Source organism: Trichomycterus rosablanca, chromosome 10, assembly GCF_030014385.1.
Source record: "Trichomycterus rosablanca isolate fTriRos1 chromosome 10, fTriRos1.hap1, whole genome shotgun sequence".
NCBI classification, from domain to species: domain Eukaryota; kingdom Metazoa; phylum Chordata; class Actinopteri; order Siluriformes; family Trichomycteridae; genus Trichomycterus; species Trichomycterus rosablanca.
The window spans coordinates 16,809,395-16,834,193 of record NC_085997.1 but is presented as its reverse complement, the minus strand read 5'-3'; the positions used below and the strand labels follow the sequence as shown (position 1 = coordinate 16,834,193).

The following is a 24,799-nucleotide window of genomic DNA, read 5'->3' as shown; positions in this document are numbered from 1 at the left end:
GCCTTATAGGTCAATGTGTGTGTCTGCCCTGCGATGGACTGGCACACCATCCAGGGTGTTACTGTGTGCCTTACGCCCATTGAAAAGCAGGGAAAGGCTCCAGCACCCCCGACCCTAATTGGAAAAGCGGTTAATAAAGTGAGTGAGTGAGTCTGTAGTTCTTTAACACCAAATTTGTTAAACTTGATACTTATGGAACATTGGTTCATGCTGGAACAGGAACGAACCTTCCTTGTAATGTAAGTTAGAAGCATGTAATTGATTTTACACAGCTGTTAGCAATAGGTGTGACTGAAAAAAACAAGTACAAGAGGTGTCCACCTACTGTACTTGTGGCTAATATATTGGAGGTAATGTTAAAGTAATGTAAAGTAAAGTAAATGTGTAAGGGTGGGAAAGGCTTTGTTGTCCTGTTTTTAGAGCAAAAAGACTTTAAGAAAATACAATAAATAAATCAGCTTTGTAAGGAGTAAAATTAAAGCAATAAATATAGATTGGAAGCACTCAGACAGAATGACACATTAGCTAGCCCTGTGAGAAAATTGCGTTTAGCTAGCTGGTTTTCTCCCAGAGCTGTTCATTGCATCTCTTCTCTCTCTTTTAGCTTTGTTCACACTTTTATATTACAAAAGAAAAAAAGACTTAAAAGGACTGAATGTGCTGAAAGATGGAATAGTACTTGTTTACAACTTTCATCTCTCTCAATATCGCCCAGTCAAAATAAGAGTTCAGTGTTTCACCAGTAGGCACTAACATCATATTGCTCACAATATTTTACCTCAGGGATTTTATAGTTTAAAGGTATTGAAACTAATGACACAAAGTGAACATAAACAGCCTACTGTGTGGATAAACCTCCGGTCGCCAATAGTGAGTGAGTGAGTCTGTGTCTAGGGCCTGTGATAGACTGTCGTCCTGCCAGTATTGTGACTGATGCAATAAGGCATCAATAGGAATAACCACATCTGAAAGGAGCTATGTAAAGGTGTAAGATGACATAAGGAGCTGTTTAGTAAACATATAGCTTGTGTATTGCAGCTATTCATGAGGATAAAAAAGGAGAGACTTTCTTTTTACAGCCTCAACAATAGTAACTGAATTCAATACCAGCTGACCACTCTCTACAGAACAATTTACTACAAGCCACAGTTTCCTAGGGTGATAATCAATTTTGCATAAGCTTAAATATTTCAAGGCCCATTTAACTGATCATTAATCAATATTTATCTAAACAAAATAAAGTCTTTGTTTTAAGCCATTTATCTCACAGTAATAAGATACTAACACTGCTCCATGATACTATTTAGATCAGTTCTTTACAGAACACTCAGCCTGGCAGTCTCTTCATTTTAGAGATTTAAACTGTCTAAATACTAAAATGGTGCAACCTAAATTCCACCGGAATGTTTCCATACCAACCAGGAAAAAAACATGCTTGACTGTACACCTATCAGGCTTAACATTATGACCACCTCCTTGTTCCTACACACACTGTCCATTTTATCAGCTCCACTTACCATATAGAAGCACTTTGTAGTTTTACAGTTACTGCCTGTAGTCCATCTGTTTCTCTGCATGCTTTGTTAGCCCCCTTTCATGCTGTTCTTCAATAGTCAGGACCCCCACAGGACCACTACAGAGTAGGTATTATTTGGGATCATTCTCAGCACTGCAGTGACACTGACATGGTGATGGTGTGTTAGTGTGTGTTGTGCTGGTATGAGTGGATCAGACACAGCAATGCTGATGGAGTTTTTAAACACCTCACTGTCACTGCTGGACTGAGAATAGTCCACAACCAAAAATATTCTGCCAACAGCGCCCCATAGGCAGCGTCCTGTGACCACTGATGAAGGTCTAGAAGATGACCAACTCAAACAGCAGCAACAGATGAGCGATCGTCTCTGATTTTACATCTGCAAGGTGGACCAACTAGGTAGGAGTGTCTAATAGAGTGGACAGTGAGTGGACACGGTATTTAAAAACTCCAGCAGCGCTGCTGTGTCTTATCCACTCATACCAGCACAACACACAATAACACACCACCACCATGTCAGTGTCACTGCAGTGCTGAGAATGATCCACCACCTAAATAATACCTGCTCTGTGGTGGTCCTGTGGGTGTCCTGACCATTGAGGAACAGGGTGAAAGCAGGCTAAAAAGATATGTAGAGAAATACTACAGGACTATACTGTCAGTAATTGTAGAACTACAAAGTGCTTCTATATGGTAAGTGGAGCTGATAAAATGGTCAGTGAGTGTAGAAACAAGGAGGAGGTTTTAATCTTATGGGAGCAAGGCAGTAATACACCTTGGACAGGGCACCAGTCAAACAAATGACACCACTGTGCAGCACCAATGCTACCTGCTGTGCCACCATGCTGAACATAACAGTTTATGTCTAGTCACATTATGTTTTATAGTCAACAGAGCTGCTTAATTAAACAATATAGATTTGATGATCTCAAACAGAATGATATATTTGCTACCATTGAGACCTGTATGTCCAAAGAGCTACAGTTCCATTATGTGACAAGCTTAATCTCTCTTGATATGGTATGATCAGTAAATGTGTTTCATAGTCATACTGGAACAGGAAAGGGCCTTGCACAAAATGGCAAAATGTTCACCTAACCATACACTTTAATGAGTGACTGAAATATTAAAATATAAATTCATAAAAACTAGGGAGAGGGGTATCCACACAATTTTGGCAATATAGTGTATATTTGAATTATAATTTGCTGAAAGCTGCCTTAGTACTAATATAGTATAGCCAGATTATTTAGATATAGTCTTAAAGTGTACTTAAGGCATCTGTTCTGCTCAGAAAGTTCAGCTAACAGTTGTTCTGCACCAGAAAGACTCCAAATAATGGGGCTTTGATGATGAGTAAAATTCAGTACTTTCCTACCAGTGAGAGTCTAATTTTACTGGTTCAAAAAGCAATGACTATATTCCGGCCAAAGTTATTTGACACACTTGAAGACCTATTTATTTTTACAGGTTTTTGAGTTTCAGCGTGGCTTTCTTTAAACTGTTTTATTTACAGTGAGGTTTTTTTTTAATTTTGCTTTACTGTATTTTATGGTATTGATTTGCCTTATTACTGTTCTGTATATTGTAAAGCGCCTTGGATGACACTTGAGGTCTTTCAATGCGCTTTATAAATAAACCTGACTTGACTTGACTTGATACACATGTCTGGAGAAAAAACAATCATTAACAATTATTTAAAATATATCCAATACATTTGACAGAGCTACAATGTCTATTGTGCTTTAAAGTCAAATCATATTTGGTCATAATTTGCTTAAAAGCTGTTATAAAGTAGGTAATACACAAACATAAGAATTCCATAAATGTTTTATTAAGCCCCATGCTCTTATAGTTAATAATATGAACCAACCCTTTGTAATATAGAGCTTCTGCATCTTTATCCCCTTAATGGTCTCCTCAACCATTTGGTTGAGCTTACTTTGAGTCTTAATTAGGGCTGTCGAAGTTAACGCGATAATAACGCATTAACGCGATCTCAATTTAACGCGATTTAAAAAAATTGTGCCGTTAACGCAAATTCTAGTTCATGTTGAGACTTGACTGGTAGAACCAACGTTTTAATGTCGGACTTGCCACCGTTGTTCATTTGCGGTTTGTTAAAATAATATAACTGAGCGTCGTAGGGATGCACTTGCATAATAAAGAAATAAATACACGGTATATTCACAAGTTGTCGGGAGCAAAACACTTTATTAACTTAATCTGTTACGGCACTGAATACCGGAGTCAAGCACGCTAGTCCATGAACTATGGAAGTCCCAAAGGGTCAAAACACACTCACTTCGTGTAGAAACGTCCATCAAACCATTGTCACGATACAAGCACAGAAAAGTCTGTTACAATAACTACGCCTTATCCCACCTAAAGCACCGCTGATCTACAATGTTTGCTGATGGAGAAATTCTAACCTACAATCTGACATATATACGAAGTCAAGGGTCTCTGCTGGATAGTATTACTGCCTAGTATGTGAGTGAATAAAACTCCCTTACAGTTTTCTCTTGTCCCATCAGTTTTTAACATGAGTACATTTAGCATAAAATGTGTTCACCATTTTAATGGTAACATTTCACTTAAAAAAACCTTGTTTTCTATAACATTTACACAGATTTTATTTAATGCGATTAATCGCGATTAACTATATGAAATTCTGAGATTAATCGCGATTAAAAATTTTAATCGTTTGACAGCCCTAGTCTTAATACTTGGGTAAAAATAAGCTGTATTTAAATAATCTTGTTTGGGCTGTACCTGCTCCTTGGTTGACGTGTTAAACTAAAAAATATTGGTAGATGGTGTTAAGAAAACAGCCTTTCTAACATATATGTCAACCTGAAGCTAGCAGCTAAAAAATCATCAATGAAAAGTTGCATCATTTCTGTGATCATCTCAACTGTTTGGTAGAGGCTCATTTTTGTTTGTTGTTGGTGTTGTCCCAAGAAACTAAGAAATGCAAAGAAATGCTTTTTTAACATAAATTTCTTGGTGAGACCATTAAAGGGTTATGGAATTGAAATGGCCTCTTCAATAATCTTCTCAAAAAGTCCAGCAGACAGCTACAGCTTATTCAGAAAACTACAGGGATTTGTTTTCCAAAACTTAAGAACTTACATGTAGAAGTCGGCTGCAGAAAAGACTTTAAAATGTAAGTACAGTGGACCCTTGACTTACGAATTTAATTGTTAAACCTATTTTTCCCATAAAAAATAATGTAAATAGAATTAATCCATGCCAGACCCCCCAAACCACCCCATGTCTTGAATGGTCTATTTTATATACAGTGGGGGAAATAAGTATTTGATCCCCTGCTGATTTTGTAAGTTTACCCCCTTACAAAGACTTGAACAGTCTATAATTTTTATGGAAGGTTTATTTTAACAGAGAGAGACAGAATATCAACCAAAAATCCAGACAAAAACATTAAATAAAAGTTATAAATTAATTTGTATTTAATTAAGGGAAATAAGTATTTGATCCCCTACAAACCAGCAAGAATTCTGACCCCCACAGACCGGTTATGTGCCCATGAGGCACACAAATTAGTCCTGTCCCTGTATAAAAGACTCCTGTCACAGAATCAGTTTCTTCCGTTCAAATCTCTCGACCACCATGGGCAAGACCAAAGAGCTATCAAAGGATGTCAGGGACAAGATTGTAGACCTGCACAAGGCTGGAATGGGCTACAAGACCATCAGCAAGAAGCTTGGTGAGAAAGAGACCATTGTTGGTGCGATAATTCGAAAATGGAAGAAATACAAGATCACAGTCAATCGCCCTCACTCTGGAGCTCCATGCAAGATCTCACCTGGTGGGGTAAGAATGATTCTGAGAAAGGTGAGGTCAGTCCAGAATTACACGGGAGGAGCTTGTCAATGATCTCAAGGGAGCTGGGAGCAGAGAAATGCTGGATATGACCCCAAGAACACCATCCCCACCGGGCATTTCTTTGCCTCCAAACACGGCGAGTGGAGTTGATGCCAAAGAGCTAAATTTTGGTCTCATCTGACCATATCACATTCTCCCAAGCTTTCTCTGAATCATTCAGGTGTTCATTGGCAAACTTCAGACGGGCCTGTACATGAGCCTTCTTGAGCAAAGGGACTTTGCGGGCACTGCAGGATCTCAATCCATTACGGCGAAGTGTGTTACTAATGGTTTTCTTGGTGACTGTGCTCCCAGCTCCCTTGAGATCATTGACAAGCTCCTCCCGTGTAATTCTGGGCTGACCTCACCTTTCTCAGAATCATTCTTACCCCACCAGGTGAGATCTTGCATGGAGCTCCAGAGTGAGGGTGATTGACTGTGATCTTGTATTTCTTCCATTTTCGAATTATCGCACCAACAGTGGTCTCTTTCTCACCAAGCTTCTTGCTGATGGTCTTGTAGCCCATTCCTGCCTTGTGCAGGTCTACAATCTTGTCCCTGACGTCCTTTGATAGCTCTTTGGTCTTGCCCATGGTGGTCGAGAGATTTGAACGGAAGAAACTGATTCTGTGACAGGAGTCTTTTATACATGGACAGGACTAATTTGTGTGCCTCATGGGCACATAACCGGTCTGTGGGGGTCAGAATTCTTGCTGGTTGGTAGGGGATCAAATACTTATTTCCACTAATTAAATACAAATTAATTGATAACTTTTGTTTAATGTTTTTTTCTGGATTTTTTGTTGATATTCTGTCTCTCTCTGTTAAAATAAACCTTCCATAAAAATTATAGACTGTTCAAGTCTTTGTAAGGGGGTAAACTTACAAAATCAGCAGGGGATCAAATACTTATTTCCCCCACTGTATACAGTAAATACAAGTATATTTTCCCTTAAATCTTAAATTATAAAATAGACATTCCTGTAATAAACAACAATAAACAGTAGTACTGTACATAAAAAACACACATCACATTTCAGTACAGTACGTGTGCTGTACCATACACCATAATACATTTCCTTCTTTTTTTATGAAATGTATCTACAAGAAAAAACAGTAATCCTCATATTTCTCTATCATTTCCTTCTTTATTTCAATAGTGTGGTATTTTGCAGATCTAATTGCACGAAAGAAAGAATACTTTACTGAGCCGAATTCCTTCTTCTCTCTCACTCACTGTCCCCTCTGTCTGATACACAGTGACAGCTACTGGCAGGAGTAATTATACTGTACAACAACAAATGTAACAGATTTTTCTCAACACTATGCTTTTTCCACACCTTATTTTGGGGACATTTTAATATTAAATTTTACAAAATGTAAAGAAAATACCGAAAAAACACAGTACGCTGTCTGAATGTTCGCTCACTGTATATATACTTGTTCGTGACGTCACGTGTTTCCCAAATTCGGTTTGTAATCCGAAATTTGTTTGTACGTTAAGTTGAAAAAGATCGTTCATAACCCAAAATGTTCGTATGGTGAACCGTTCGTAACTCAAGGGTCTACTGTACTTGTTTACAAATCACTAAATGGTTAAAGAACAAAAAAACAAACCCTGTTTCTAAAAGACTTAATTGAGTTCTGAAGGTTATGTTAAGGTAAAGGTTAAAAATACATATAATATTTAAAGTTGCTTGTTATTTGTAATATTACAATTTGTGACCGTAGGCCTATGTGACATCAGCATTAGTGTATTTATGACATGTTGGTATAAAGTGTGGATTTATACTTTATAAGCTTATATACTGCATGTCAGTCATGTTGCAGTAATGTTGCTGGAAAGTAATGTGGGCGTAAAGTGGATCCTCAGTGGTCTAGAGTAAAATCACTTCTCTGCACTATAGCTGATCTACAGTATTTCCACAGTACTCATTATTAACCACACTTAGCTGCTGGAAGTACCACTTTGTGACACATACCCCTTCCCAGCTGAGTCATTTCCTCACTACAGTGTGAGTCAATCAGAAACTCAAAGCCATGTGTAATGCAATGTACACGTGTCTTTATTTTCCGAATCTTGTTTGGCTCAATTACATTAATTAATTACAGTACATTCCTTTTAATAAGCAAATGGTTCACATTATTACTTCATTTTAAACATATTTAACGTTATTGTATAAAAACTGGCAGGTTATGCAAATTACTATACTTGCAAATAAATTATTTGACAAAAATAGTAATGTAACTGAAAAATAAAACATTAACAACGTTACATTTCAAAATATTTAATATCATAACATGGTAAAACATTTTTAAAAATATTTTTCTTTATGCATTTTCTCCCCTTTTTCTCCCTTTTTAGCACGTCCAATTGCCCAATTGCATCATGCTTCCTCTCCACCAATGCCAATCCCTGCTCTGATTGAGGAGAACAAAGCTAACCCACACCCCCTCCGACACGTGGGCAGCATGGCGTATGCATCTTATCACCTACACTTTGACGAGTGCAATGAGCTCAGCGTTGTGTATGGAGAGACACACCCTGAGAGCACTCTTTTTCCATCTCTGTGCAGGCGCCATCAATCAGCCAGCCGAGGTCGTAATTGCACCAGTCATTAGAGAGATACCCCACACTGTAAGCCCGGACTTTATATTTAATCAAACATTTTTAGTACAACATACAGTGTATCACAAAAGTGAGTACACCCCTCACATTTCTGCAAATATTTTATTATATCTTTTCATGGGACAACACTATAGACATGAAACTTGGATATAACTTAGAGTAGTCAGTGTACAGCTTGTATAGCAGTGTAGATTTACTGTCTTCTGAAAATAACTCAACACACAGCCATTAATGTCTAAATAGCTGGCAACATAAGTGAGTACACCCCACAGTGAACATGTCCAAATTGTGCCCAAAGTGTCAATATTTTGTGTGACCACCATTATTATCCAGCACTGCCTTAACCCTCCTGGGCATGGAATTCACCAGAGCTGCACAGGTTGCTACTGGAATCCTCTTCCACTCCTCCATGATGACATCACGGAGCTGGTGGATGTTAGACACCTTGAACTCCTCCACCTTCCTCTTGAGGATGCGCCACAGGTGCTCAATTGGGTTTAGTCCATCACCTTTACCTTCAGCTTCCTCAGCAAGGCAGTTGTCATCTTGGAGGTTGTGTTTGGGGTCGTTATCCTGTTGGAAAACTGCCATGAGGCCCAGTTTTCGAAGGGAGGGGATCATGCTCTGTTTCAGAATGTCACAGTACATGTTGGAATTCATGTTTCCCTCAATGAACTGCAGCTCCCCAGTGCCAGCAACACTCATGCAGCCCAAGACCATGATGCTACCACCACCATGCTTGACTGTAGGCAAGATACAGTTGTCTTGGTACTTCTCACCAGGGCGCCGCCACACATGCTGGACACCATCTGAGCCAAACAAGTTTATCTTGGTCTCGTCAGACTACAGGGCATTCCAGTAATCCATGTTCTTGGACTGCTTGTCTTCAGCAAACTGTTTGCGGGCTTTCTTGTGCGTCAGCTTCCTTCTGGGATGACGACCATGCAGACCGAGTTGATGCAGTGTGCGGCGTATGGTCTGAGCACTGACAGGCTGACCTCCCACGTCTTCAACCTCTGCAGCAATGCTGGCAGCACTCATGTGTCTATTTTTTAAAGCCAACCTCTGGATATGACGCCGAACACGTGGACTCAACTTCTTTGGTCGACCCTGGCGAAGCCTGTTCCGAGTGGAACCTGTCCTGGAAAACCGCTGTATGACCTTGGCCACCATGCTGTAGCTCAGTTTCAGGGTGTTAGCAATCTTCTTATAGCCCAGGCCATCTTTGTGGAGAGCAACAATTCTATTTCTCACATCCTGAGAGAGTTCTTTGCCATGAGGTGCCATGTTGAATATCCAGTGGCCAGTATGACAGAATTGTACCCAAAACACCAAATTTAACAGCCCTGCTCCCCATTTACACCTGGGACCTTGACACATGACACCAGGGAGGGACAACGACACATTTGGGCACAATTTGGACACGTTCACTGTGGGGTGTACTCACTTATGTTGCCAGCTATTTAGACATTAATGGCTGTGTGTTGAGTTATTTTCAGAAGACAGTAAATCTACACTGCTATACAAGCTGTACACTGACTACTCTAAGTTATATCCAAGTTTCATGTCTATAGTGTTGTCCCATGAAAAGATATAATGAAATATTTGCAGAAATGTGAGGGGTGTACTCACTTTTGTGATACACTGTACATAAATTATTTATAAGTTTTTTTGCTCTACTATAAAATGCAGAGTACATTGTACTAATTTGAGTACACATTTAAATGTGCTAAAAGATTTAAGTTTACTAAACAAAAAAAATTACTTTTCTATGAGATTAACTTAAAAAAGTTAAGTTAAGGTAATAAAACAGAAAAACGCCACCATTTACATGTAAGTCCGCCTTTTTTCAGCTTGCTGTTGGTGAATCAGGCAGCCATTTGTTTTAACTTTTGAAACCTGTTGTTGCAAATTACTTTTTACTTTTCATTGAAGGCTTTTTGCAAAAGTAAACTTGTCTTCCTGAAATGTCTTTTGTGAAGTGGAACCTTTGTTAAACTAAGTGGACAAACATTTTCTTCCTCATTATGCTATTTTTGAGTAGCATGTACACCAGTCTGATGGGGCTTTTTCATCTTCCGTCTAATTTTGGTAAGTGTTGTACTTAACTTAACAATTTTGTTTAAAATAAATGATCTTAATGTTGACACTAAATAATCAAACAGTGCTGCTTTATTTGCCGTATTTAGGCTACATGCTAGCATGTTAGCATGCTAGCCTTCATACGAAGCAAAGAGTGTGCTGGCTTGCTTTATTTTAATCCTTAAATTAATGCTATTAATGTTGATTTTAATACTTCTGTTTCTTGTTTCTTTGTGTTTTACAGGTTCATGGTTACTGTGAGGAGCTGTTTGTGTTTCATCAGAACTTTATATACAGTTTGTACAGTTTTAAAGATGTTTTCTTGACATGTTGTATTTTAAGTAAATACTTCTGAAGTGAAATAAAGAAAAATAATTTTATAATTGTGTCTGTTTCTCTATAAACATTTGTCATTCATATTTAAAATGTAATTAACATGAAAACTAAGAAAAAATCAATAGTTTTTTCCATTGAGCTCAAGATATTAAGTAGAATTATTGGGAAAAGCAGTTGGTATAACAAAAAAAAGAAAGTTTAATCAATTTGCCTTTTAGGTGTAATAACTTAATGTTTTAAGTTATGCTAACTCAAGTTCTCATTATACATTACTTAACTTTTTTAAGGCAACCGGTTTCCTCAATTTTTTAAAGTAGATTGAACTTATCCGGGCTTACAGTGCATCGGGCTTAGTCCAGCCCATCTGAACAACAGGCCAATCGTTGTTCATGTGGCCGCTCAGCCTTAGCCGGCAGGCAGAGCTGAGATTCGATACGATGTATTCGAGATTCCAGCTCTGGTTCCAGCGTGTATTTTTACCGCTGCGCCACCTGAGCGGCCTATAACATGGTACAACATTTAATGTATCTGACAATACCTACTTAACCTTGATAAGGGTTGCAGTTCCATCAACACTGTGGTAAGGTGGGTACACACATTGGACAGGGTGCTAGTCCATAACAGGGCTTTACACAAGTTCATTCACAATTATGGTCAATTTAGAACAGCCAGTTCTTTAACTGTAATGTTTCTGGAAGGTGAGAGAAAGCCAAAGTGCCAAAAAGAGACCCACACAGACGCATAGAGAGCATGACAGACAATAGAGCCTAGAGCTGTGCATTACTACCAGCTGTGCCATCTGTTACAAAATCAGATTTTTGCAACAAGTTGCAGTATTACAATCAAAGCAAAGAGATCGTATTTGAAGTCAGTTTGAAATAGGGTGGGTCTTTAAAAAGGTACAAGATATTTTAAAATGTTATTTCAAAAATACATTTATGACCCACAGTTGTTTCTCATGTTTCAATTATTGTCCTGTGTATTAAGTACCCTTGTGTTCTAAACTATTTTGATGTCGGTTGCAGATGTTGCTATCCTTATTTACTCTGGCTGTTTGAGAGGCATGTGCTTTAACTGGTGTCTGTTTAACCACAGCCATAGTTTAGCCTTTGTCTTGTCCTTGTATCCACTTGTGTTTGGTCCTTGGTTCCTTCTCAGTGTTAACAATTAGCTTAATATGGTTTAGTATTCTTGATTTTGTGTAGATTAGTGATAAAGATAGTTTAGGGCTCTATGTGTGCATGCTGAGATTACCATTAGCATCAGGTTAGCATTAGTGTAGCATTAGCACTTTATCATGGGGTTTGTTTCCTGGTTCCTTGTGTAAGCCCTGTTTCTTGTCCAATTATTATTATGTATTCCTGCCATGTCTTTATTGTACTCTTAGTTTGTGTCAAGCTTCATGTTTAGAGTGGCCTGCTTGATACCTGTTGTTCATTGTTTGGTCTTGTTCATTGTTAAATAGGGCTGGGCGGTATGATGGTAGATTAGGTATACCGTCTTTCATTCCTCATACAGTATGGATTTTTTTTTATATACCGGCATACCGTAACATACTTAATTTTAACAGCTGCAGGTTTCAAAAGGCAGCAAATCTTATAATATTGTTCGCCACTAAAAGCACTATGGAGCATTGTGCAGATTAAATAGTTAGCCAGTTAGCGTTAGCATGACAGTGTTAACAGATAAAAAAGGTTTCCCCAATATGGTGAAAAAAAAAAAAAAAAAAACAGATGGAAGATGAAGAGGGGAAGACCAAATATGCACCGGAAGAAACTGCCAAAGAAATGAGGCGTGTCAAAGACATTTTAATGAAAGTTTTATGAACAAGTTCGACTGTAGAACTATATTTATTTTAATTGATTTTCTTCCTCTGGGTGGTGTCAGGTGGGATGTGAGCATGGGGTCTTTACAGTGCATTTTTTAAAGCAATTGTTTTGATTTTATTCATAAATGGCACTTTTTTCCACCCACTATTAACCTCCACTTGCTTTGATTATTTGCCTTGCTGCATGGTAGGAGGTAATGTGAAGCACCTCTAGTGGCCAGACAGAAAATCTGCATGAAGGATAACTGCACTCTTTAAGCTTTGCACCCTATCTAACCCCATTTATAATGCTTCGTAATTGTAATGCCCTGTATGCTAATGCTGGCCTGAAGGGCAGCCTATTACCAAGAGTGGCACTGTGCAGTGGTCTAACTCACTAAGTCTTGCAAAGACTATGAAACATGACAGGAAAATATGAGATTTAATGAGGTTTAATGTGGAGTTTAACAAAGACTCACAATGAGCAACGATCCTTGAATGATGAAAATTAGAAGAATTTTTCACTCCATCTAGTAATGCCAGTTTTAGTTCCTTTGGTTCTGACTTTAGGACAAGGTGCCAAAATAACACATACAAAGTGAACTCACATGCTTAAAGAATTGGACAAACTCCTACTTTGTTAGATCACTTTGGATAAAAATAGTATACAAGATTTAGCCAAAATTATGTGGACACCTGACTACAAGCTTGTAAGACATTCTATTTTGAAACCATAGCCATTAATATAGTTAGCCCTGTATTGTGAATGTAAGGGTGCATTTACATGAGAAGCGGCAAAACCACTTATGCGCAGACCGTGCCCTTTTTTCTTATAGATTTACATCTACATTTTCGGCATTTAGCAGACGCTTTTATCCAAAGCGACTTACAGTACTGTGACAGTAAATTGTCTAAGCAATTGAGGGTTAAGGGATTTGCCTTGCTCAAGGGCCCAACAGTGTCAGCCTGGCAGTGGTGGAGCTTGAACCAGCAACCTTTTGGCTTACTAGTCCAGTACCTTACCCACTAGGCCACAACTGTCTCTATAGAGTGGAGCGGTGATGCTTAGCTTGCCGCTGCATCTCCCTAAGATTTGTGTGCTTGCCTAGGCGCGCAAAGTTCACCTGATTGAACTTTGACCCAGTTTGCCGCTGACCTTTTCAAAGCGCCTCCAATTAGATGAACTGTTTGATATGACGTGGTGAAAGTGACTCAGGCAGTACAAACAATGCTTCACATAAACAAAACCTAATGTGACTTATCATATTCAAACAACAACAGAGGATTTTAATTAGTGGAGAAAACATATGACCAGTAACAATTAAGAGAAGTTTAGTGTTCCTATGTTGTTCTTTTAATACATAAAACCATGATAAACTTTTTTACAATGAGCGTTTTAGACTCTCTCGGAAAAGCTGATTCTCACAGTGTATAAGCACCACAAGCTATAACACAAGTTAACACAAGTTTAAAAGTGAAACAGTAAAGACAATAAAGCTAAACACAGATACACCGATCAGCCATAACATTAAAACCACCTCCTCGTTTCTACACTCACTGTCCATTTTATCAGCTCCACTTACCAAAGAGAAGCACTTTGAAGTTCTACAATTACTGACTGTAGTTCATCTGTTTCTCTACATACTGTTTTAGCCTGCTTTCACCCTGTTCTTCAATGGTCAGGACCCCCACAGGACCACCACAGAGCAGGTATTATTTAGGTGGTGGATGATTTTCAGCACTGCAGTGACACTGACATGGTGGTGATGTGTTAGTGTGTGTTGTGTTGGTACGAGTGGATCAGACACAGCAGCGCTGTCGGAGTTTTTAAATACCATGTCCACTCACTGTCCACTCTATTAGACACTCCTACCTAGTTGGTCCACCTTGGGGATGTAAAGTCAGAGACGATCGCTCATCTATTGCTGCTGTTTGAGTTGTTCATCTTCTGGACCTTCATCAGTGGTCACAGGACGCTGCCAACTGGGCGCTGTTGGCTGGATATATTTTTGGTTGGTGGGCTATTCTCAGTCAAGCAGTGACAGTGAGGTGTTTAAAAACTCCATCAGCATTGCTGTGTCTTATCCACTCATACCAGCACAACACACACTAACACACCACCACCATGTCAGTGTCACTGCAGTGCTGAGAATGACCCACCACCCAAATAATACCTACTCTGTAGTGGTCCTGGGAGAGTCCTGACCATTGAAGAACAGCATGAAAGGGGGCTAACAAAGCATGGACTATAGTTAGTAATTGTAGAACTACAAAGTGCTCCTATATGGTAAGTGGAGCTGATAAAATAGACAGTGGGTGTAGAAACAAGGAGGTGGTTTTAATGTTATGGCTGATCGGTGTACATGTGGATACTTGGATCCATGGATAGAGTGGATTTGGTGGTTATATCAAACAAATGCACATTCGTCTCGTGGTTCACTTTGATGATGATTTACCGCACTGCTCAAGCCAAGCACTGAGCAAAGTGGCTGTCTGTGGAAATCTGTGCCTGTATATACAGTGTATCACAAAAGTGAGTACACCCCTCACATTTCTGCAGATATTTAAGTATATCTTTTCATGGGACAACACTGACAAAATGACACTTTGACACAATGAAAAGTAGTCTGTGTGCAGCTTATATAACAGTGTAAATTTATTCTTCCCTCAAAATAACTCAATATACAGCCATTAATGTCTAAACCACCGGCAACAAAAGTGAGTACACCCCTTAGTGAAAGTTCCTGAAGTGTCAATATTTTGTGTGGCCACCATTATTTCCCAGAACTGCCTTAACTCTCCTGGGCATGGAGTTTACCAGAGCTTCACAGGTTGCCACTGGAATGCTTTTCCACTCCTCCATGACGACATCACGGAGCTGGCGGATATTCAAGACTTTGCGCTCCTCCACCTTCCGCTTGAGGATGCCCCAAAGATGTTCTATTGGGTTTAGGTCTGGAGACATGCTTGGCCAGTCCATCACCTTTACCCTCAGCCTCTTCAATAAAGCAGTGGTCGTCTTAGAGGTGTGTTTGGGGTTATTATCATGCTGGAACACTGCCCTGCGACCCAGTTTCCGGAGGGAGGTGATCATGCTCTGCTTCAGTATTTCACAGTACATATTGGAGTTCATGTGTCCCTCAATGAAATGTAACTCCCCAACACCTGCTGCACTCATGCAGCCCCAGACCATGGCATTCCCACCACCATGCTTGACTGTAGGCATGACACACTTATCTTTGTACTCCTCACCTGATTGCCGCCACACATGCTTGAGACCATCTGAACCAAACAAATTAATCTTGGTCTCATCAGACCATAGGACATGGTTCCAGTAATCCATGTCCTTTGTTGACATGTCTTCAGCAAACTGTTTGCGGGCTTTCTTGTGTAGAGACTTCAGAAGAGGCTTCCTTCTGGGGTGACAGCCATGCAGACCAATTTGATGTAGTGTGCGGCGTATGGTCTGAGCACTGACAGGCTGACCCCCCACCTTTTCAATCTCTGCAGCAATGCTGACAGCACTCCTGCGCCTATCTTTCAAAGACAGCAGTTGGATGTGACGCTGAGCACGTGCACTCAGCTTCTTTGGACGACCAACGCGAGGTCTGTTCTGAGTGGACCCTGCTCTTTTAAAACGCTGGATGATCTTGGCCACTGTGCTGCAGCTTAGTTTCAGGGTGTTGGCAATCTTCTTGTAGCCTTGGCCATCTTCATGTAGCGCAACAATTCGTCTTTTAAGATCCTCAGAGAGTTCTTTGCCATGAGGTGCCATGTTGGAACTTTCAGTGACCAGTATGAGAGAGTGTGAGAGCTGTACTACTAAATTGAACACACCTGCTCCCTATGCACACCTGAGACCTAGTAACACTAACAAATCACATGACATTTTGGAGGGAAAATGACAAGCAGTGCTCAATTTGGACATTTAGGGGTGTAGTCTCTTAGGGGTGTACTCACTTTTGTTGCCGGTGGTTTAGACATTAATGGCTGTATATTGAGTTATTTTGAGGGAAGAATAAATTTACACTGTTATATAAGCTGCACACAGACTACTTTTCATTGTGTCAAAGTGTCATTTTGTCAGTGTTGTCCCATGAAAAGATATACTTAAATATCTGCAGAAATGTGAGGGGTGTACTCACTTTTGTGATACACTGCATATATTTGGGAGGTCAAGCACTGATGTTAAAGAAGAAGACCTGGCATGCAATTTACATTTTAGTTCATGCCAGGATTGAGGATGAGGATTAAGACAATGGCTTTTTACAGGTCAATGAAGCTCATTTACACCAAACAAGGTGTGCTTGAGACAACAACTGATTTGCAAAATGTGGGATTCTATTCAGGTGGTTCAATAATTGAATAATTAGTTGTGGTGAGCTATTTAAATTGTTCTTGTTGGATTGGTTTATTGCAAACAGCCTAGTTTGCAATGAAGGTTAAATAATTTTGATTGTAATACTGCGGGTTGTATTGATAGTATTGTAAACTAAACTTTATAATTTAAATGGTATGCTAAAGGGTGAATCTCTATATGTAGTATTTATCATTCACCTGGGAAAGACTAAAATGTACCTTTAAAATTCAGCAATATTACATAAATGCACTTTGGATGATGCATTTACATTATACACTTTTAATGACAGTAACAGGTAATAATAATTACAAGGAAGAACAATGCTGTAGATGTTTATTAAACATGGGTTTTTAGCGGTGTATGTGTGAACAACGTGACTCTTAAGCAGCAGTAAAAAAAAGTAACTCTTTACCTGAATACTTGGCAGTGGAATCGGGCTGATGAGTTGAGGCAAAAAGGGATCACAGGACAACTGCCAGCTGGTGAGAGTACGCAGAGGAGGGGTTGGAGGTCTTGGGGAGGCAAGCAGAGGTGCGTGATGAGAGGAGCTCAGAGTACATAATCCAGAAGCACTGGGGATTGTCCATACCCACTGAGGAGATTCTGTGCCCAGGGGCCACATATGTGGCTGAGCTTTCACGCGCCGGACAGGCATCATCCCTGCATCCTACTGCAAGGATTCGTTTGCTGGTACACAGATAGAAAATGGTACCAAATCATCAGCATCATGCATTTGAGTGTATACTGTTAAGCTTTTTAATTACATGAGGCATTTTAGGCTGCATGTAGATTATATCAAATATTCTGAATAGGGCACACTACTGATCTACTGTCCAAGCCAGTGTTACTGTCTCATTTTTACTGATTATTTCAATTATTGATTCATTTTCAGTGATGGTTGTCTCCTGATAATGGCTACTGTGGGACTGGCACCACCCAGAAATGCTGAACACAAGGCAGAGCATGACACATTAACTTATTCACTCACTGCTCAGGAAAATCTAAAGCAGCTGTTCAACCTTCTGTATGCAATTGAGGGTGAGAGAAAACCAGACTGCAAGACTCTTTAAAGACAGTGACTTAGAGATAACGATCCAAATTAAGTCTCCAGTACCCTGGTGCTATGTGGCATCTACACTGATCAGCCATAACATTAAAACCACCTCCTTGTTTCTACACTCACTGTCCATTTTATCAGCTCCACTTACCATATAGAATCATTTTATAGTTCTACAATTACTGACTGTAGTCCATTTGTTTCTCTGCATGCTTTGTTAGCCCCCTTTCATGCTGTTCTTTAATGGTCATGACTCTCCCATGACCACTACAGAGTAGGAATTATTTGGGTGGTGGATCATTCTCAGCACTGCAGTGACATTGACATGGTGGTGGTGTGTTAGTGTGTATGAGTGAATAAGACACAGCAATGCTGATGGAGTTTTTAAACACCTTACTGTCACTGCTGGACTGAGAATAATCCACCAACCAAAAATATTCTGCCAACAGCGCCACGTGGGCAGTGTCCTGTGACCACTGATGAAGGTCTAGAAGATGACCAACTCAAACAGCAGCAATAGATGAGCGATCGTCTCTGATTTTACATCTACAAGGTGGACTGACTAGGTAGGAGTGTCTAAGTGAGTCGACACGGTATTTAAAAACTCCAGCAGCGCTGCTGTGTCTGATCCGCTCATACCAGCACAACACACACTAACACACAACGACCATGTCAGTGTCACTGCAGTGCTGAGAATGATCCACCACCCAAATAATACCTACTCTGTTGTGGTCCTGGGAGAGTCCTGACCATTGAAGAACAGCATGAAAAGGGGCTAACAAAGCATGCAGAGAAACATATATATAAAATGGACAGTGAGTGTAGAAACAAGGAGGTGGTTTTAATGCTATGGCTGATTGGTGTATACCACAAACCACATTCCAAAAAAGTTGGTACATTTTGTAAATGCAGTAAAAAAAGAGGGATTTGAGATGTGTTCATTCTTTCTAGTCTTTATTTAACTGACCATAGAAGTAGAAAAACTTTCCAATGTTTTCACTGACCAGCTTCACTGTAATTACTGTACTGTAGTTAAATAGAAGCACATTTAGATACGATGCCTGCAACACACATGTGTTTAGCATTGTGTTCCATTCCTATTAATCAGACTTTTTAGGGGTTTGGGAACTAAGGACACTAATTAGTGAAGTTTTTCAAGTGGAATATTTCTCCATTCCTGCTTGATACATGACTTCATCTGCTCAACAGTATGCGGTTGCAGTTTTCTGAATTGCAGCCAGGCTAGTCAAACACACACACACACACACACACACACACACACTCTGTGTCTACAGTATGGAGCCATGCTGTTGTAGTGGATACAAAACATCTTGTCTTGTAGAAATAAACACTTCCTGGGAAAAGACGTCACCTTGATGACAGCATGTGTCTCTTGCATCAATAGTACAAACGCAAGTCACCTTTGCTGTGGGCACTGATGCACCCTCAAAATTTGGCTTTGTAGCATTCACTACTAGCAGTCTGGATGCTTCTTTTTTGTCTTTGTCACATTAAACTTACTAATAGTTTCAGGTAGGATTTCTTGATGCAGTGGTGGACTGTGTTAAATGACAACAGTTTTCTGAGGTGCTCCCGAGGCCATGTGCATTTTTAATTGCAGTAGCATGACAGTTTCTTATGCAACCATTCTACAGGTTATTGGGGTTATCTTAATGCTTTAAGTTAAAAACTCTTTTGGAGGGGCTAAATCTAGATTGAAGAAGCAAAGAAGCCCTACTTATTATTTTTATTATGTAGAAATAAACACATACTTCCTGGGAAAAGACGTCACCTTGGTAACAGCAGGAGTCTCTAAATGTAAAATATATACCTTTACATTAGTAGTACATATGCAAGTCACCTATGCTGTAAGCACTGATGCACCCTCATACCATGACAGTATTTGGCTTTGTAGCTTCCACTAATAACAGTCTGGATGCTTCTTTTCGTCTTTGTCACAGAAAACTCAACAAGCTTAAACATGTAACTCATCTGACCACATGATATGTTGCCACTGTCTTTCAATCCATCTGAGATTAGCTTGGGCCAGATAACTGCAGTATTTCAGCATAGAATTGATGTCTGGCTTTCTCTTTGTGTAACAGAGTTTCAGGTAGCATTTCTTGATGCAGTGGTGGACTGTGTTAAATGACAACAGTTTTCTGAGGTGCTCCCGAGGCCAAGTGCAATTTTTATGATGGTTTCTCATGTAATTTTACAGGTTCTTGGGGTTATCTTAATTCTTTAAGTCAAAAACTCTTTTGGAGGGGCTAAAGAAAGGGCTTCTTATGTTTAAGAAGCAATGAAGCCCTACTTATTATTTTTATTATGTAGAAATAAACACATACTTCCTGGGAAAAAATGTCACCTTGATAACAGCCCAAGCCTCTAAAATGAAAATATAAACCTTTCCATCAATAGTACATATGCAAGTCACCTATGCTGTGAGCACTGATGTGCCCCCATACCATGACAGTATTTGGCTTTGTAGCTTACACTAATAACAGTCTGGATGCTTCTTTTTCGTCTTTGTCACATTAAACTTACTAATAGAGTTTCAGGTAGCATTTCCTGATGCAGTGGCGGACTGTGTTAAGTGACAACAGGTTTTTTACTGCAATTTTTATAGCAGTAGCATGACAGTTTCTATTGCAACCATTCTACAGGTTTTTGGGGTTATCTTAATTCTTTAAGTCAAAAACTCTTAAGGAGGGGCTTAATTTAGGTTTAAGAAGCAATGAAGCCCTACTTATTATTTTTATTATGTAGAAATAAACACAGACTTCCTGGGAAAAGATTTCACCTTGGTAACAGCATGAGAGTCTAAATGTAAAATATATACCTTTGCATTAATAGTACATATGCAAGTCACCTATGCTGTGGGCACTGATGCCCCCCCCCCGCATATAATTGATGTCTGGCTTTCTTTTGTGTAACAGAGTTTCAGGTAGCATTTCTTGATGCAGTGGTGGACTGTGTTAAGTAACTTTCTTACACAACCATTCTACAGGTTCTTGGGGTTATCTTAATTTTTTAGGCCAAAAGGGGAGGGGCTAAATTTAGGTTTAAAAAGCAATGAAGACCTACTTATTATTATTATTATTATTATTATTGTTGTTGTTGTTGTTGGACATTTATATCAATAAATTTCTAGTTGTGTAGTTCTGGATGTATTCCCTGCTTGTCCATGTGATCCTGGAATAATCAATGAATGAATCATTTTGCTAGTCGTCCACATGGATAAAAGTTGCCAGAACTCTGCTTGCCCTCTTGCTAAATGTTATTGATAAGTGTAAGAATTCCACTGAGATGTAACATTTTAGATAGCTGAAGACCTAAAGGGAAAGTCACTGCAGCTCCATTCAGACCATTTTGCAACAATCGATTCAAATATTTATCCACGGAATAACCTCAACATCAATTTCCAAGTTATGGATGGTATCACTTTACCCATTATCTCTGCAGCAGATTGCAGTGAATTCAATTTAGTGGATTAAATAAAGAAAGAAGTATGTATTTCAGATGAAAATATTCTGAAACAGCAGAAGCAGGGCTTAAATTTAGTAGAGAAGCCCTTTTTTTTAGAGAAGATTTTTAATATTGACTTTTCAGTACGTCTCCAAATATCTATCTGGACTACAGTCAGTATAACTACAGTGAGAATAATTATATACAAACATCCAAATGCAAACCAAAGGGTTCTCTCTTGCTTTACTGCTAAGTCAAAAGTTTACATACATAAGGCCTAGGTCTCATGGCAGTCTCTGAATGAGAAACAAATAAAATATTGTACACAGGCAAGCGAGCTGTACATGGGCATAGAGGCTGCAGCACATAATACAAATATATTGGGCTATCAACTGAAAGTTTGAGAGTTCAAATACCAGATCTGCCATGTAGCCCTTAAAGCAAGGCCCTTAACCCTCTCTGCTCCTGGGGCGCCATACAATGGCTGACCCTGAGCTCTGACCCTGATATGTGAAGAAAGAATTTGGTTGAACTGTACGCCTGTATATGTATATATGACAAACAAATGCATTCGATTCTATAATTAATTAAATAAACAAAGCTTTCCTGTCCTTGGTAAAAGAACATTTACATGAGTGCTATATATGACACATTAATCTCCAGCTATAGTCATAATCACTAACAAGACATTAGCCAGTAAGGCAACCAAATTAGAAATCTATATATTCTATGCATATTTTGTCCCAATGGACATAAATAGTCAGAAAACCAACAAACAATGTTTATCAATTCTTAACTGATTCAATTCTTAATTGAATTAACTGTTCAGTTACATTGCTACATAGACATTATATCGCCAAAAGTATGAAGACACCCCTCTCACTACGCCCACTTAATACTAACAAGTGTATAAAATCACTAAAAAAACTGATATACTTCTAAATTTGTGGCCTTTCCTGGTCCAGCATAACAGTGCACCTTTGAACAACGCAAGCTCCATTAAAAACATTGTAAAAGACAAGAAAAATGACTGACTCTTGATTGTGTTGTACCGCATGCCTCCTATTCACTAAGTGTGGCTTTGTCTCCTATTGAAAATGTATGCTGCAACAAGAAAAGAATCAGACAAGCGTAACCCCATACTATCAACCAACTGAAGTTTTCCATCAAAAATGTCACTTGCAAAACTGCAACAGTTAGTGTCCTCAGTTCCCAAACCAGTAAAAAGTCTCAATAATAGGAAAGGTGATATAACACAGAGGTAAACATGCCTCTGTCCCATTTTATATTTACAAAATACAATAAAGTTGATCCGTAAAACCTTTTGTTGTATTTAAAAAAAATATATATATATTCAAATGAATTAACAAATCACAGATCTCTCTTTCTTCTGCATTTTACAAAATTGCCCAACTTTTCTGAAGATAGGTTGTATTTTGCATTAATAATTTCAATTCAGCTTAACTAAAAATGCATAAATGAATTAATATAGTATGCAATTAAATTAAATAACTTGGGTGCTTGTTGTTTAATGTTCTAACTTAAATAATTACTGATATCTACAGTCAGCTAACTTAAAAATTATGATTGTCATAACATAGATTACCTTTTAGCCCATGGTTTAACTGTAAAAATGAGTAGCAGATCTTTCCTCATTTAGATTTTATCACCACCTCATCTTGGTCAGGATTGTGGTGAGACTGGTAATCTATAGATTACTGTTTAGCCCTTGGTGAAACTGTATAAATGAGTAGCAGAACTTTCCTCATTTCATTTTCATCAACACTTGGTATCCTGGTCAGGGTTGTGTTGGGTCTGGTAATCTATAGATTACCTTTTAGTCCATGGTTTAACTGTAGAAATGAGTAGCATATCTTTCCTCATTTAGATTTTATCAACACTTTATCTTGGTAAGGGTTGTGGTGGGTCTGGTAATCCATAGTTACTGTTCAGCCCTTGGTTTACCTGTATGAATGAGTAGCAGATCTGTCCTCATTTTTTAATCACCACTTTATCCTGGTCAGGGTTGTGGTGGGTCTGGTAATTAATAGATTACTTTTCAGCTCATAGTTTAACTATAAAAATGAGGAGCAGATCTTTTCTCATTTCATTTTTATCACCACTTTATCCTGCTCAGGGTTGCGGTGGGTCTGGTAATCTATAGATTACTGTTCAGCCCTTGGTTTACCTGTATAAGCACACAGTGTCAATCCATTGCAGGGTTTTGGGTGGAGTGCAGAGTCTTCTGCTGATTGTAGGTTTGAGTGACAGATGTCAGGTCTTGTGCTCTCCTGCACTTGGCATGCAAAGGTTCAAACCCAACAGCATCTACTTAAGTCTATATATGATCTACCAGTATATTAATATTAACCCAATTAAATCTCTGAATGTTTACAATGTCCTTATCATTCACTAAATTATATCTTTGTCTGAATTAATTCTATGCAACTGCAACCACTGTAGCAGGTTTGACACTATAACACCAAATATACTGAATTCTTATTAGATTTCTTTATTTTGTATTATTATATTTAAGTACTATGGGTTTTCTTAACTCTGAAAAGAGATGTGTATTGGCTACTCCAAATTGCCCTTAAGTGTAAGTGTTAAGTGTATGCAACTGATTCCTACCTAGCACCCAGTGTTTAGGGGTGGGCTGACCAGAATAAAGTGATTTTAGTATTCAGTAAAACATCTGCAAAGTGTTCAGACTAATATAAAGAGGATTAGGTAATAAGTATGAATAAAATTGTTATTTATTTGGACTTGCAGTAACTAACACCAGTTATTAAATAAAATCACTACTATATGCAATCAGTAATGCTCGATTAATCGCAAAATCCAGAAATCGTGATCGTGATTAATTTATAGTATTGTGTAGACCTTACATAGACTGTCAAACTCACCTAAGGAGGAGATGCGCAAATTCCGTTAGAGTGCAGAACACATTTCTTTTTCATTCCATCACTTATAGGCATACATGCAGTGTCAAAATGACTTTAGTCCTTAAACAGGTTTAAATCCAGTTAAAATGTTGAGATGGTCCGGAGTAAGGATGAGAAGAGCTGGAGAAGATGTTGCGGCTCACACGCACACGCACTCACCGCAGGTGCGCAACCGCGATCAGACCTGCGGGTCTAATGTCACTTTCTCCACCATGCGCGGAACATGTCTTATTCTGTATTCTAATAGCGCAATCAAGGAATTTAAAGTGGCTGACAGCGAGAGCGCAGTCAAAACAGCTCGTAGCCAGTGTGAACAATGTATTCACCGCTTCTTATCTAAAACCCGCGCACAATATCATTCGCTCAGCGCTAACTTTCTCTGTGACGTCCACTCAATCTATACCGAGCCCTTATGACGTGATCAAAGCGTCTCTCTCTCGCTCTCTCGCCCGCGCTGTCTGTTGAGTACGCATGCGCTGTGTGTTCAAGCGTGTGGCGGCTTGGTTGCGCGAGCTCTTTTCTTTGAGGTGGCACCGGTGGCTTGGTGGTCCTGGGTTCCATTCCCAGATAGAGTGGTCAAGGTCCTTTCTGCGTGGAGTTTGCCCATTTCTGCGTGGGTTTCATCCTGTTTTCTCCTACAGTCCAAAGGCATGTAAGTTAGACATGTAAACAGACAGTAGAAGCTCAATG

The 24,799-nt window shown here is 39.1% G+C and overlaps 1 protein-coding gene across 1 annotated transcript in view; it reads right to left on the bottom strand.

The window, feature by feature from the left end:
• tcerg1l (transcription elongation regulator 1 like) overlaps window positions 1–17,273 on the bottom strand; it is a 162,931-nt gene extending 145,658 nt beyond the window's left edge. Inside the window, exon 1 of the mRNA XM_063003929.1 lies at window positions 17,052–17,273. Coding sequence (XP_062859999.1) covers window positions 17,052–17,261 — 210 coding nt within the window. The 5' untranslated portion in view covers window positions 17,262–17,273. The remainder of the gene's footprint in view (window positions 1–17,051) is intronic.
• Window positions 17,274–24,799: the final 7,526 nt, after the last annotated feature.